The sequence below is a fragment of the Phascolarctos cinereus genome, unplaced genomic scaffold, assembly GCF_003287225.1.
Source record: "Phascolarctos cinereus isolate Bilbo 61053 unplaced genomic scaffold, phaCin_HiC Scaffold_2;HRSCAF=192, whole genome shotgun sequence".
Classification (NCBI taxonomy): Eukaryota; Metazoa; Chordata; class Mammalia; order Diprotodontia; family Phascolarctidae; genus Phascolarctos; species Phascolarctos cinereus.
Window position 1 is genome coordinate 300,904,230 of NW_027555625.1, and position 15,135 is coordinate 300,919,364.

Genomic DNA, 15,135 nt, shown 5'->3' on the forward strand with positions numbered 1-15,135 from the left:
GTCAATTTTTTTCCTTTTAAAAATTATTTGTTTTATAGGTTGACTCTTTGGGATAGGCGATGAGGGAAGAGTATTGAGAAAAATTTTAATGATATAGAAAAAAAGATGCCGTAAAAATTTTTTCAAAAACTTAAAACATGAGGTCCCAAGAGGAGAAGTGACATAAGTAGGATCACACAGCTGTGAAGTATGAGTGATTTCTGAGGATTTGAATCCAAAGTTTTGTTTTACTTCTAGGCCAATATTCTTTCCACTGCACCCCTGCAGTGGAAATAGTTCAATTTCCAAGTCCTTACTGACATTTATTTTCTATTTTTCCATAACTTTAATATAAAAACTATGTTTTTCCTTTCAAAGGAAGTGAATATAATACCTGTAATTTATCATTAGCATTTAGCTTATATTGCAATGTCACGTGAGCATGAGTGTGTTTCATCTAATAGCAAAATGTAAGCAAAAGAGCACTAGACTTGTAGTCAAGATACGTGGGTTTATTATATATGTGATTACTGGAAATTTACTAACGATGTGGTCTTGGGCATGTTACTTCTCCCTTGGCCTTAGCTTTTCATCTATAGAATGATGTAATAATGTTGACACTGCTAGCAATTTAATTTCCTCTTAGTGTTGTTAGGCTATTCTGGACCTCAGTTTTATCTTTTTTCAAAATGGGGAATGGTAATATTTGGGTGGCCTATTCCACATGGTTATTGTGCAGAAAATATTAAAAGTTTTTTTTAAAGTTGTGATTTGTTATTATGATGATGATATATGTTTAATATGAATACCATTTATGATATTAACATTAGTTATAAGAAAAAATGCTTCAATACTTGAAGGCTTCATCTGTGAGAGGACATTCTCCGTTGAGGCCGACTGCAGCCCCATTATTCCTTGGTAATTGGTTTCATGAGTTGCTGTGGTAACAACACTTAATCATCTCGTGATGAACATGCCAGTGATAAGCCTCTATTTCATTGTTTTGCTTGGTTGTCCCACAGATTACAGACTTAGAGTCAGTCAGTGGGCCAGTATAAAGAAAAGCAACATGATCTAGAGGAGAAAGTGACAAACTTGCAGTCAGGAAGACAGGATTCAAATGCTGCCTCTGATGCATACTAGCTATATGATGATGGCCAGTCAGATGATAATACTATTGAGAAGAATGATGATGTTGATCCATAATAATAATCACAGCTACAATTTACATAAATGTTAAGGTTTGCCAGCCTCTTTACAAATGATTTCATTTTATCCTCACAACAACCCTGAGAAGTGGGTACTATTGTTATCTCGAGCACACACACACATTTTTTTTAAATAAATGAGAATATTGAGATAGAAAAGCAGGGTTGATATGGACTTGTTGTGAGGCTCAAATGAGATGTTTTTCATAAGTCAATTCATAAACCTTAAAACTACTATATAAATACTAGCTATTATTATTATGAAAAGACTTTCCTTTTGTTTAGGTGGCATAGCCTTTGAGAATCAAATGTCATGTACTTGACACAATAAGGCAATGAAGGAACCCAAACCTATTGAAGGGAAATTTCAGTGAAGGATTGTTATTGAGATTAAAAAAAATTAAACAAACCTGTTTTAGACTTTAAATAATTTATTATTAAATATGTGTTATATTTAAATATTATATCATATTATAATTATATTTAAATTATATATTAAAGAAATGTCTTAGATCACAAGTGGATATGTAGCAATAATTATAGTGTTATGCCAGTGGTATAAGGCACCCCATGTTGGTTGTGTTTTGAAAGTTTCAGTTGATTAATGGATAATCATATGGAATTCCATGTGAAATATTAAACAAACTTGTCATGATTATCTAGTTTGGTGTCGGGACAAAATGGTTAATGATTCATAGAAAGCATTTAGGAGGGACAGTTATATATAACATCACTGAAGTGTCACTTTTCCCAAAGATTCTCTATGATATAGACAAGATTTATGAACTCTTAGTGACATCCAAAAATAAACAACTGGAGTTCATTGCAGTCAACCCATTATCACATAGGGAGATTGTCAGGTAATTGTTTATTGAAATAGTTTTTACATCGGTGCAGAAGAATGACTCCAGCTAATCTCTGCTTTCTTTCTGATAAATTGTGTTGCTGAGTTGAGTCCTTATTAAACAGCACTTGACTGAGTTTCTGAAGAACAAGGCCCTAGTTTTAACTCTGCCACTTTATGACCTGGTTCAAGTCACTTCTCCTTTAGGGGCTTCAATTTTGTCATTTATAAAATGGTGGTTTTACTCTGTGGTATCTGAGCTTCTTTCTTCGTTTGCTGTTCTTTGTTTTAACAGAGGGAGGCATCGTAATTAGGTAGAAAGAGCCCTGAATTTTGGAGTCAGAGGACCTACGTTCAGATTATGCCTTTGCATTTTAGTTCTGTTTCCTTCTCTAATTTAAATTTTTTTTAATTTAAAAAAAAAGAGAACTAGAGTAAAAATTTTTAAGGCCCCTTCAAGCTCTAATTCTAAACCTGTCATACTTTTAATGGTCTGAATTCTAAGGTTCTCAATGCTTCTAAATTTTTATGTTCTAATATGCTAAGATCCTTCCCAGCTCCAACATTTTATGTTCTATAAATCTAATGAATGGGCCTTTTCTTAAACTTTTAAGACATTTCCTTCTTAAACATTTTAGACTCAGAATTTATAATATATACTCAGTTCCCCTGAAAAAGTAATAAACTATCCATGAAGATCTAACAATATAATATCAACTTAGGAAAAGCATTTGAAGACTTGCTTTGTGGCATAATCGGAACAAATGTCATGTTTCAGAAATAAACCTATTGAAAGAGTATAAAACATTCTATCCTGGTAGACTGTTCTAAAAGGAGTTTTGTGAGTCATAGGATCATCAAATGTTAAAGAAAGAAAGTACCTTAGAAAACGATTCCTTTCCCCTCATTTTATAAGAAGAAATTTAGACCTCAATTATTCGTAGTGGATATGGTCCTAAAAGTCACTAAACACAGTGAAATGATCAACAAGGTTGACTAATATTGATGTGGGAAGATCAATTTGGGGTTAGAACTGTACTGGAAAGACTATCTTCCACAATATCCAAATATTTTTCCTCTAGGTCCCTATGCTTCTGTCATTCCTCATTTTTCATCTCTTTTGTCTCTAGCCCTTTCTTATTTTCCTCATTTCCCTTTTTATTTTCCTTTCCTTCCTCTTTATTTTTCATCTGCTACTCCTTCATCTCCTTTTCTCTTTATTCTTGTATCTTCTCATCCCCTGTATCTTCTATTCTACCCCCTGCACTTCTTCTCTTCCAGCTCCCCTTTTCCCATCTCCTTTTCTTTTTCTTTTTTCTCTTTCATTTCTTTTTCCTATTTCTTCCTTCTTCCTCTTTCTTTTCCTTTTATCTCCCTTTATTCTTTTCTCTTCTTCCCCACCCCATCCTCCTCTATGTTCTCTCCCACTCAGTACCAATCTTGAAGTCAGAGTGTAGTGATCTTGAATGTCCTAATGGCTTTGATATGAGGAAGAGGAATAGAAAGAAGATAAAGATACCATTTCCCAATTGCCTAATGTCTTCTCAAGTCTAAAGTGCCCCCAGCTTTACAGGGGCCTTGGGCTACTAGAGTTCTTACCCATCTCTTCCATTCAAGCAGTTATAGACTCAGGCATGTGATATCCCAGAAGGAAACAGGCAGGGGGAGGAAGCAGATAAAGGAGACAGCTTCTGTTTAGACACAAATATCTTGGTAATCAGCACAGATGGGATGAGAAATACCGAAAAAGTACATGACAGTTTAGAGGGGATTTGGCTAAATGTTATATATTTTTAATATACCTGTGTGTCGCTTTTACAACAAGCATCTGAGTGTGTTAGCATATGGTTTCTGAGGGTATTTCTTGTATTAACCAATATAGGTTTACTTGTTAATCCATTCTTTTCCCTACTTCTCAAGTGCATTTTTACAATTATGGATTTTTTCCCCCTTATCCCAGCAAAATAAGGCTGAAAATTTGTCTCTAACGCTGTTTCTTCATATTTGGATGGCAAGCTGGGGAACATATTTTTGCACAGTATGAAACTTCTTGGCAGACTCCTCAGGCCACGTATTGGTGGCTTTAGAGTTATCTTTGGATCTGTCAAAAGTGCTAATGGGCTCTCTGGGCTCCTTTAAGCTCCTCAATCCTATTTTTCTTTTTCTTGAAAGAAAAAAGAAATCTACACATTTCATCGACAGTTAAGCTTCTACTAAAATCTTCAGCCACCCTATATTTTAGTCTACACGTGTGTGTTGGCGAGAAGGTCTCTGCCATCTGAGCGTCTACAGTGGAGCCCTATCCTGACATCATTAGCACAGTCCTTCTTGCTTCATCCAGCAGGAGATGCTCTTGTTGACTGACTTGGAATGCTATTTACTTTTCCCATCAAATTTCACATAATTATATATTGTTAGACTATAATAGATCATAGAAACTAAAACGTTGGAGCATAGAATGTGCCATATGCAAGCACAGAGTGTTACTATGGAAGAATCTTAAGGCATAGCTGGTATGCCATTGAATGTAGCACATCAAGGCTTAAAGTCAAACTGGACCAGGTAGTGTTAATTTTAACACTGGAGCCAAAGGGACATTAGTCACTATCTAATCCAACCCTCTCATTTTAATTGTGAGGGAACTCAAGTCCAGAACAGTGAAAGAATGTTCATGCTGTGATACAAAATAGTGCTCACAGAGCCAGGACAGGAGCCACATTCTCTGGCTCCTACCTCCATGTTCTTTCTGCAGCACAGCAGAGATTGGTTCTCTGCTGATTGCCACATTTTGGACTACATCTGTTGGAGGACACTTTCTAAATATGGTGCTTACTTTGTAATTTTTGATCTGTTACAAAATTAATGCAGTCTCAATTTGTGAGGTTCTCTGGTTAATACAGTACTTCAGCTGAACACTAATGAATCATAAGATAAATGCCCATGCTTATTCCCAACTGTTTCAATTGTTGTAATGCACATTGTGCTACTTGCATGTAAAATCCTCTCAGCTCTCTTGAATTAGTTGGGTTATAAATCCTTAATCATTATAAATTGCAGCTTCTGGTACAGAGAACTTTTCTTTATTTCTGGGAGAATGTATTGTGTGACATTGAAAGCCTATATAGCTCTGAAGAAAAAATCATGTCCACATACCTATTAAAGACCTAGGAGTAGGGCATAATGAAACACTTGAATATTTTTCTTGGAATTGAAAGTACTGTTTCAAAGAGTGAATGGCAACCTACTGAAAAAGCTCCCTAGAATGCTGCCTTGTCACAACCTGGTTCTCTTGTTGTCTGTCACTAGCTATGTGTCATGCACGAACCATTTTCCCTTTTTGAGCTGCATTTTCCTCATCTGTAAAATGAGAAGGTTGGACTAAATTATCTCCAAGGCTACTCCTTGTTCTTACTATCTGTATTCTAACATCTCTTCTAGTAAAATATGATGCAGTCTTGATAGTGGAAAGATCACTAAACTTGAAGTCAGAAGACATGGGTTTAAATCCTAGCTCCAATACTTTCTAGTCATGTGACCCTAGGGCAGGTCATTTAACCTTGCTAAGCCTCAGTTTCCTCATGTGTAAAATCAGGATGACTGTGTTACCTTACTGGGTTGTTGGGGGGAAATGCTTTGTAAATATTGAAGTCCTATTTAAATGTGATCTAATATTATTAAAATAATTTTACAATGTAATTTAGTTCATTCAACATTTATCAACCTTGTACTGTGTGTTGCACAGACCCTGTGCTAGGCATTTGCAGAGACCCAAAGATTAATCAGACACTGACATTGTGGAGTTTACAGCCTTGTAGGTGAGAGAAGACATGCATAAGTAGCTATTATACAAACTAGAACCTCAGTGCTTGGAAGCTCCAGACAGGGAGCTTTCACTTTCACCTGCAGAAGGGATCAGAGGAGACTTTGCTGGGGGAGGTGGTATTTAAGCTGAGTCTTGATGATTGGATAGGATTTTAGCAGATAAAAGGAGGGGCAGGGGAGACCACATTACAAAGAAAATAGTTGTACACGAAGGCAAGGAGATAGGTAAAAGATTCATGCATTAGGTGAATGGGATAGGCTAGGTAACCTCTCAGGAGTAAGATGTTAGATCTGTGCATCTACAATAATGCCTCCAAAGTCCTAGACTTCTCAGTTTAGAACCAGATGTGAAATGGAAGGGAGAGGATTAGCAACATTGTCAATAGTACCATGATGAACCTTAAAGGTTGACCCATGTGGCCTGTTAACTCTTTCCTCCAATTTGGAAATGGCACCTTGCAAGTGGATTCCAGGATACTAAGTTGTTTCTGTTTCATGTACTTCCACTGTCTGTTAATTTTTATAATTAAGGATAAAATCAAAACATAACCAACTCTTTTTTATACCTCCTAGAGAAATCTGACTGAGTATTTTGTGGCTGTGGATGTCAACAACATGCTACACCTCTATGCCAGTATGTTGTATGAACGACGAATCCTCATCAGCAGCAGCAAGCTGAGCACTGTGAGTAGAGAATGTAAATAGGGCGACTCCTGTACTGTGTTCTCTGCCAGGAGTCCGGCCGGGGAAGAAATGATCCTTGTAGGCTTCACAACTTCAAGAAAAACATTAAAGTACTATTTGAACTTTAACAAGCATCTGCTGGTTCTGTACCCAGAATCTTCCTAAGAGCCAGTTAGTGTAGCATAAGTTTATAAAAAAAAAGCCCTCACCTTGAAGCTGGGCCACAGGTTCAAGTCTAATCAGTGTGGGGCAGTGAAAAGACAGCTGGATTCAGAGTCACAGGAGTTGATTTTAAAAACTGTCTCTATCTACTATTTACCAGCTTTGTGATTAGTCACCTTGGGTTAGTTACTTAACCTTCCAGTACTCATTTTTCCTTATGAGAAATAAGGGAGCTGGATGGAGATTCCTCCCAACTCTAATTCTGAGATCTTGCATTCACTTCTTATCCATATGGTCTTGAGCAAGTAACCTCCATTCATCGATCCTAAGTTTCCTCAGTTATAAAACACAGATAAGAATACTGGACCACATAGCTAGCCATCCGTCAACAAACCTTTTATTTAGTGCCTTCTCTTTGCTAAGGACTGGAGATACAAAAATAAATGGGTTTTTATTAGGAAAGTGCTTTGTAAACTGTTAAGGGCTTTTTTTTTTTAAATAGCTCTTTTGTCAGGTAGGGGAAAGGAGGAGAGTGAATCTCCCTATCTCACTCTAGCTGGATCAGCTTGGAAGTTTTGACCTGTCCTTTCTTAGGGAACCTGGTTGCCTTTTGCTTGCAGGTGCTCACCATATGGGTATTAGACTTGGTATGCACACTGCTTAGCACACTGATCAGCTTAGCACACTGCAGTTCAGAATTTCTAAATTCAAATAATCCACCAACTTCATCCTCTCTAGTATCAGGGATTACAGGCTTTCCCCACTACCCCAGGCAATAGCTCATTTTTTTATAGCTCTTTAAAGTTTGTGAAGTGTTTTTGTGACTACACTGGGTTTCAGAATGGGAAGAATGAACTTTTATGTAATGGAATACCAGCCTTGAAAGTAGGAAACACAGGAATCACACCACCAGTCAGGACCAGTAATATAGCTATATGGTGGTGGTAAATGCAAATTTTTTTTTTTGCTTTATAAATTTTTACTGAATTTTTTCTCTCCATTTTAGGTTTTATGTACATCTTGTTTTTTGACACAACAGATACATCCTAACAAATGCCCAAACAAATTCCTTTACAAAATACATTCCATGAGGAAGTAGTTTAATGATTGATGAATAACTTAAAGAGAAAGTGTCTTTTAACTTGTCAGTATGGTAATAACACTGGCCGTTGTATTTGATCAGAGTTCTATTGCTTCTCTATTTTGACTTTATATAGTTGTCGTCACAGTGAATGTTATCATTTTGACATTATTTTCCTTACTCTGCATCGCTTCATATAATTCTTCCCAAATTTATTCTTTAATCTTGTAATTCACTATGATATAATACTAGTCCATTACATTCATAAACCGTTATTTGTTCACATCACACTTGTTTCAGGTTTTGGTTATCATGACTAACTCCCCCTTTTCATTAGAGAAGTGGAATCTGTGGGTGTGGAGCCTCACAAGCAGTGACTATCAGTTGTTTTGCTTAACTGTTTTTCTTTGTTCCAAGGGAAAGCTTACATAGAGCAGGAAATTGGGAAGGCTATGATATAAAAAACAAAAGACTTCAATAAAACTTTCTTTTAGTGCTGCTATGTCCACAAAGGCTAAATTCATGTTTACTGCTGAAGGGAGAGCAAGCAGTATTTGTCATTAGCTGTTTTTCAACTGGAATTATGCCAGTAAACTGACTAAAATCTCTATCCTTTGACCTAGAAATTCTACTACTAGGCTTATATCCCAATGAGGTCATTGATTAAAAAAAAGCCCCTATGTATCCCACAGGGATGTGAAAGCATTCTAGGGAAAATTTAGTGATGTTTCAGAATGTGCTGTGCTTTCCTCTTAGATACAATGCATAATGAATGGCATAGAATATTCTAGGCCCTTAATAAATACTTGTTGAATCAAATTGCAAGATTTGGCTAAAATATGAATTTTTTCCTCATGTAGCTCACAGTCTGAGAGATGATTTTGACATGTGCATAGATAGCTATGATATAGAAATATATTGTGATATATATTATATATAATATAGATATATCAATGTAATACAGGATAGGTCCATAAGCCACTCATAAGAAGTAGTGTAAAAAATACCGTCAGCAATATACATGACCAAAAGCAAAGGTAGACTGGTCATGGCAGGGGAGCAAAGGGGAATGTGATCAGCCCAAAATATGGAACTCTGCAAATTGTTAAATGAACCAAAAGAAGACTGTCTTCATATTGCTTAGGTAGCTCTTCCAGAAAGTTTATGGATAGATGTGGAGAAGAATTGTGCAGGATGAGAAGGTGTGGAAAGATATTTGATCTTCACCGGTAGAGGGAGTATCTCCACCAGTGAGATCATGGATTAATCCAAGTATCAATGTTCATAAGTGAGATGCAAAAACTACAAATATTGTAGAATACTGTAATGTAGTCTAACCAAAGACTGACTGAAGCTTAGTGGGATTTTCTGTCCCACCAATAGAAATATTACATAAAGAAAGAGAATATGTCATCTTATTGATTTGAGGAGAGGAGGAGATGGGAGAAAGATATGTCTAGGAAACATGGTTGCCTGTTACTGAATCGTGAGTTTGATCTCATGGCTCCCTGAAATATTTCATTGTATTTCACATGTCATCATCAGAGTCTTGATTGGCTGTAGGGATAACTCTGAAGAAAATGGTGGTAATTTTAGTTAGGCTCTGGGGCCTCTATAATTTTAGAATTAAAAAAGCCCAGCTATTGTTGCCTTTTATATCCCCATATTATTTACATTTATTCCATGTTAGAGGAGTCCATTTTTACTCAGTTTTGGTCGTTGGGGAAAAAAAGGTATGTAAAGGGTACTTTAGCCTGAGATCTTCTGGTGACCTTCTCTTGGTGAATCCAGATGTGGCCAGTAATACCTCAGTGCATTGCATTTTTCTCAATTTTGTTTGATAAGATGGGGACTTAATGCTTCTTAGGATCCATCAAGCACCTGAAAGATAAAAGCCATGAAAGTTATCCAGAGTGCTGCCATCCTTAGAAACAGCAACACATCAACACAGAATCTCTCCCTGGTGCACTTTCCATCTATGTGTAGTGTTTTGCATTTCAAGATTTAGTTATCAAGAAAATAGTGGGGGGTTTTTGCATAAAAGGAAATTGCATGTTTTTGTTCTGTTTGCTCTCACTATGTATTGATTGTTTTCCTTTATGGATGATTAATAGGAGATGCTTAACTGATTCTTGTTCTTTCCTGTTTTATTATAAACACATCAAAGGACTTTGACAAGAAAAAATTCTTGTTCTTACATTATATTTCCTGACATGTGTGGCCACTGGTCTGCCCCTTGGTTGCCAAGACACAAATCATCCTGTGTTTATGAAATTTGGCTATGGACCTTCACCAGTCTCTTCATTTCTATGGCACCATAGGATTTAAAGTTGGAAAAGGCTTTATAAGTCATCTAGTCTGACCTTCTCTTTTTACAGAGGAGGAAACCAAGGCCCAGAGAGGAGAAGTGACTTGGCCATGGTTATACAGGTGGTAACTAGTAGATCCAGTAGGTCTTTTGGCTAAATCTAGTGGTGGTATCCACTTTATCACCTCTTTCTTTCCCCTATTGAATTCTGTTCTTCACACAACTGCCAGAATATTTTTTTCAGTTCAGCAAACACTTATTAAGTACGTATATGTACAAGATCCAGTGCTTATGTTGAAAACACATAGACAGATGTGATATAGACATTGTTTTTGAGAAGCTTATAAATTAACAAGAGGAAAGGCGTGTGTAATTGTCACTTATAACTATAAGTAAGAGTGAGATAAGTGCAAAGTAGAGATCTACATAAAATACTTTGAAAAATTTGAGGAGGAAGGTATTCTTACATGGGAAGACTAAAGGAAGAGTCATAGATGAGGTAACATCTGAATTTGGCTTTGAAGGAAAATAGTGGCTTCAACAGGTAGAGAATGGTGGGGAAAAGGTGCCCCTTCTAAGGCATGGAAGATGCTATGAGTACAGGCACAAAGATGTAAGAAGGTAGGACAGTTATGAGGAAAGGTAAGCACTTAGTTTGTAAGTAAATACCAATTTGACTTGAACCCAGAGTATTTGAAGGGGAATAGTGTTAGGTAAGGCTGGAAAGTCAGATTGGAGCTATATTATGGCATGACTTGAGTGCCAAGGTCAGAATTTATTCCAGAGGCAGTAGAAACTGTTGAAAGTTTTTGACATCAGTGGCATGATTGTAGGAAATGGTATATAAATGCTATATGTGTAGTAGACAGTCTTTGTGAAAGCATCAGGCAGCTGGGGGGAGCAGGATAGACAGTTGGGCCTGAAGTCAGGAAGATGTTAGTTCACAGCCTCAGATACTTACTAGCCTGGGCAAGTCACTTAACCCTGTTTGCTTCAGTTTCCTCATCTGTAAAATGAGCTGGAGAAAAAAGTGGCAAACCACTCTAGTACCTTTGCTAAGAAAACTCCAAACAGGGCCACAAAGACTCAGATATGTCTGAAATGACTAAGCAATAACATTGTAATATAGTAGAAAGAATAAACTTAAAATCTTGAGATTTAGGTTTAAATTATAGCCCAACCATGGGATAATCACTTCCCTTCTCTTACCCTCAGTTTTCTTATCTATAAAATGAGAAGGCTGAACTATTGTGCAATATAGTAATCTATGTATTTGTCTCATCCCCCATACTTTGCCATATAGTTTATGAAGACAATGTCCTGTCTAATCTCAGTATCTCCTTCAGAGTATGATGCTGTAGATAGTCTAAGTAGATATTCACTGTTTATTTAAAAGATTATTTAAACATTTGAATGTTTGAATTCTAAACTAAATCACATCAACAAAATTTTCAATCTTAAATGTGCTTTGAAAGGAGTTGAAAATCAAATGGGTATAAGTGACAGTTTAGCAAAGAAGCAGTATGACCTGTATTTGTGTTAAGTTTCTTTAGTTTGTGAGACTTATGACCCTGGAGAGGTCATAACCTTTCCTTTTGTTCATTTAGTCATTGAGTCTTATATATGTTAGGCACTATGCTAGGAACTAAGTCTACCAAAACAAAGTATTCCCTTCCCTTTCATTGGAGGAGGGGTGGGGGGAGGGGAGAGCATTGATGAATAATATGAGCATAGACAAGAAAGTATAAAACTTACCTGCAGTAATATCTGGGGGGGATGGAAGAGGAAAGGAGTACCCTGACAATTGTGGGTAATCAGGGTAGGCCATAGAGAACATGGAAGAAGTGGAACTTCAATTGGACCTTGAAATAATTTAGGGATTCTACGAAAGGGAAGTAAAGAGAGAATGCATTCTAAGCATGTGGGACAACATAAGCAAAGGCAGAGACAGAAGGTGGAATGTCATACATGAGAAACAGCAAGGAAGCTGTTTTGGCTGGCATATAGAGTTCACGAAGAAGTATAAATGTACGCTAAGCTTTAAAAGGTAGGAAGGCTAAAGTCAGTTTTTAAGATTCTTTCAATGCCAATTAGAGGAATTTGTGTTTTGACCTATAGACTGTTGAAAGTTCCTGGAACTTCTTGATTGGATAAATGACATGATCATACTTTAAGAGTATAAATTTAGTAGCCATTTAAAGGAGGAATTGGAGTGGGGAGAACTTTAAGGAAGGGAAACTAGTTAGTAGTCTCTTGCAGTAACCCAGTTGAGAGGTAACGAGGGCCTAAAAAAAGAGTGGTTGTAGTGTTGAGGAAAAAGGACAGACACTAGAGATTTAAAAGACATGGCAACTGATTGGATGTGGGTGAAGAAGAGAGGGAAGAGTTGAAGATGATTCTTAAGCTGCCAGTATGGATGGTTAGAAAGATTGGTGTCCTCAACAGAAATAGAGAAATTAGGAAAAAGGGAGGATTTGGGAGGCAGATGAGTTCCGTTTTGAACATGCTGATTTAGAGATGCCTGTGGGGCATCCTGTTGGAAATGGCCTCTAAGCCATTAATGATGCAAGTCTAGAACTTGAGAAAGAGGCTGTAATTAGATATATAAGTGTCATCAACGATAGTTGAATCCATGAAAGCTCATTAAGCCACCAACCAAAAGTGTAGACAGAGAAGGCAAGAGGACTCAGGACAGAGCCCAAGAGTATACCCACATATGAAGGGACTATGGATAATGATTGAGCAGTAGAAATTGTAAAGGAGTAGCTGGAGAAGTAGAAGGAGAAGTAGGGGAGGACAAGTGTCACAAAAGTCTAGTAATCGAGAATATCTAGGAGCAAGGAGTTAGTTGACAATATGAGATATTTCAGAGAGGTTATGAAGGTTGAGGACAGAGAAAAGGCCATTAGATTTGGCCCCTAAGAGGTTTTCATTAACCTTGGAGCAGTTGTAGTTCAGTGGATTTGGACTCTAGCTCTTAGGGGTTCAAAAGGTAAATAAAAGAAGAAGAAGTAGAAGAAAAAGAGACATCTTTTTGTAGGAACCTGGTTGTAAAAGCATGAAGAGACATAGAACACATGGGCTTAGTGGATACAAAATTGAAGTGGGTATTATTTTAAGGATGGGGCAGACCCAGGAATGTCTATAAGCACTAGAGAAAGAACCGGAAGATAGGGAAAGATTGAGAATTAGAGGAGAGGGGTGTAGAATGATTGTGAGCACAAGCTGTCTGAGAGGATGAGTTTAAGGCTACGTAAAGAGAAGTTGGCCTTGTTGAAAGGAAAAGCTCTCTTTCATTTAGAATGTAAGAGAGATGGGTTGATATCAGTGTGTTTATGAACAGGAAAGAAGAGGAATTTTATTTAGTATGAGAAGCAGTGTGGGGTAATGGTTAGTGTCAGTCTGTAAATCACAAAGACCTGTATTCAGACCTTGTTTCCGACACTTACTAGTTGTGTGAATCTGAGGATATCACTTAAACCATTGAGCCTCGTTTTTGTCTTCTGTAAAGTTAAGATAATAATAGCACTTGGGCTTGTTGTGAGAATCAAATCAGATGATGCAAGTGCTTTGTAAAAACTTATTGTTTTTATATAAACACAAGTAGTTATTATTATTATTAATTATTTTTCCTAGTGAAGTATGAGGTGAAGTCCTCTGCTAAGCAAGAAGTATCCTGTTGGAATAAAAAAGAAACATTTTACAGCAGGCAGGCTTTGTTTTGCTCCTGGGGAAAGTTAAGAAGTCAGTTAGGGAAAAGAAAAACAAATACCTTGCTACTGGAAGGGCCCAACTGAGATAAGATAAAATAAATTAGTAGAGAAAGGAGTCTGTAGGGTTGTATGACTAGGAGAGCAGCTATCTTTCCTTTCTTCTGTTTTGACCAAAGATCCTCAGTTCTTTCAACAAATTCTCAAATGGCTAGGTTCCAAATCCTCCTCTGGAGGCTCCAGATTGTCAATGTCCCTCTTAAAACTTGGATCCAATTTTCAGTTCTTTTCCCACTCTAGTAAACCTGTGCCTCACTTCTCTTCTGTAAAATGGGAATGATAGCTCATCTACAATCAGCTGCTGTGGGTGACAAAGGTAACAGAATAGCATTTGTAAAGTACTTCCAGCTCTCTGGGATGATGGGACTTGATAAATCCCACATCAATCTTGCAGCTTGCCTATTTGCAGCCCTTCAAGCAGAGACAAGAGTGACAGTTTCAGACAGGTTTGAAACATTGGATCTGTGCCAGAGCATCCTTGCCTGCACACTCGGCTCTGTGTGTTCCAGCCGTAAGAACAAGCTGCATTATTTTATTTCAAACTGTGCTCAGGGGAAGCCAAGACCTTGTAACTGGAAACTTACCAAGCAGTGAATTCTAAGACTATATTTAGTCTTATGTGTTTTTTTTTATATGAGTTGTGTAGAGCTGGTCCATCAATACATGTATCGTGAACAGGCACTGTGAATGGGCAATGAGCTGGTCTTAGAACTGAACCGGAGAAGCACAAGTTCAGTTGCTTTTGGGAAACCGCACAGTACTTTTAATGACCCCAAGCTTCTTCCAGAAACAAAGGACAATTTTTAAACATTGGTATTCATCTTGTGATTACTGCTAATCATGGAATACACTATCTCTAAAGAATTAAGGTTGGGAGTCACCCAATGAATAGAGGGGTGTGTGAAGGGATCTGTAGGCAGCAGTGCATTACCAACGATCCTCTATAAGAGAAGCAGTGTAGTGGATGCCATCCATGAGAAGTGTGATCTCCCAAAAACTGGTCAATTGCCCACAAGCACCACTGATATTCAGACAGTATCAAAAGATCAAGAAGAAAGGTCCTAGCATATTGAGTAGACTCTCTGGAGAATTTTTGACTCAATATGGAGAAGAATCCCTCATGATGCGAAGACATAGTTAAGTTGTGATCTGGGCTTCTGGATGGAGAAGACTGTTATGGATAACATCATAGACCCACTGAAGTGTCAAAGTAGAGTCTTTTTAACAAAAATAAATAAAATGAACTTTTTGTTCTTTCAAGCATTGTTGGTTTTGGT

The 15,135-nt window shown here is 37.2% G+C and overlaps 1 protein-coding gene across 7 annotated transcripts in view; it reads left to right on the plus strand.

Annotated features, from left to right (window-relative positions):
• DENND1A (DENN domain containing 1A) overlaps nt 1-15,135 on the plus strand; it is a 691,139-nt gene that overhangs the window by 344,955 nt on the left and 331,049 nt on the right. For all 7 annotated transcript variants that reach the window (XM_078150133.1, XM_078150134.1, XM_020967516.2 and 4 more), the window contains one exon: nt 6,427-6,537. In XM_078150133.1, the coding sequence (XP_078006259.1) occupies nt 6,427-6,537 (111 nt within the window). The remainder of the gene's footprint in view (nt 1-6,426; nt 6,538-15,135) is intronic.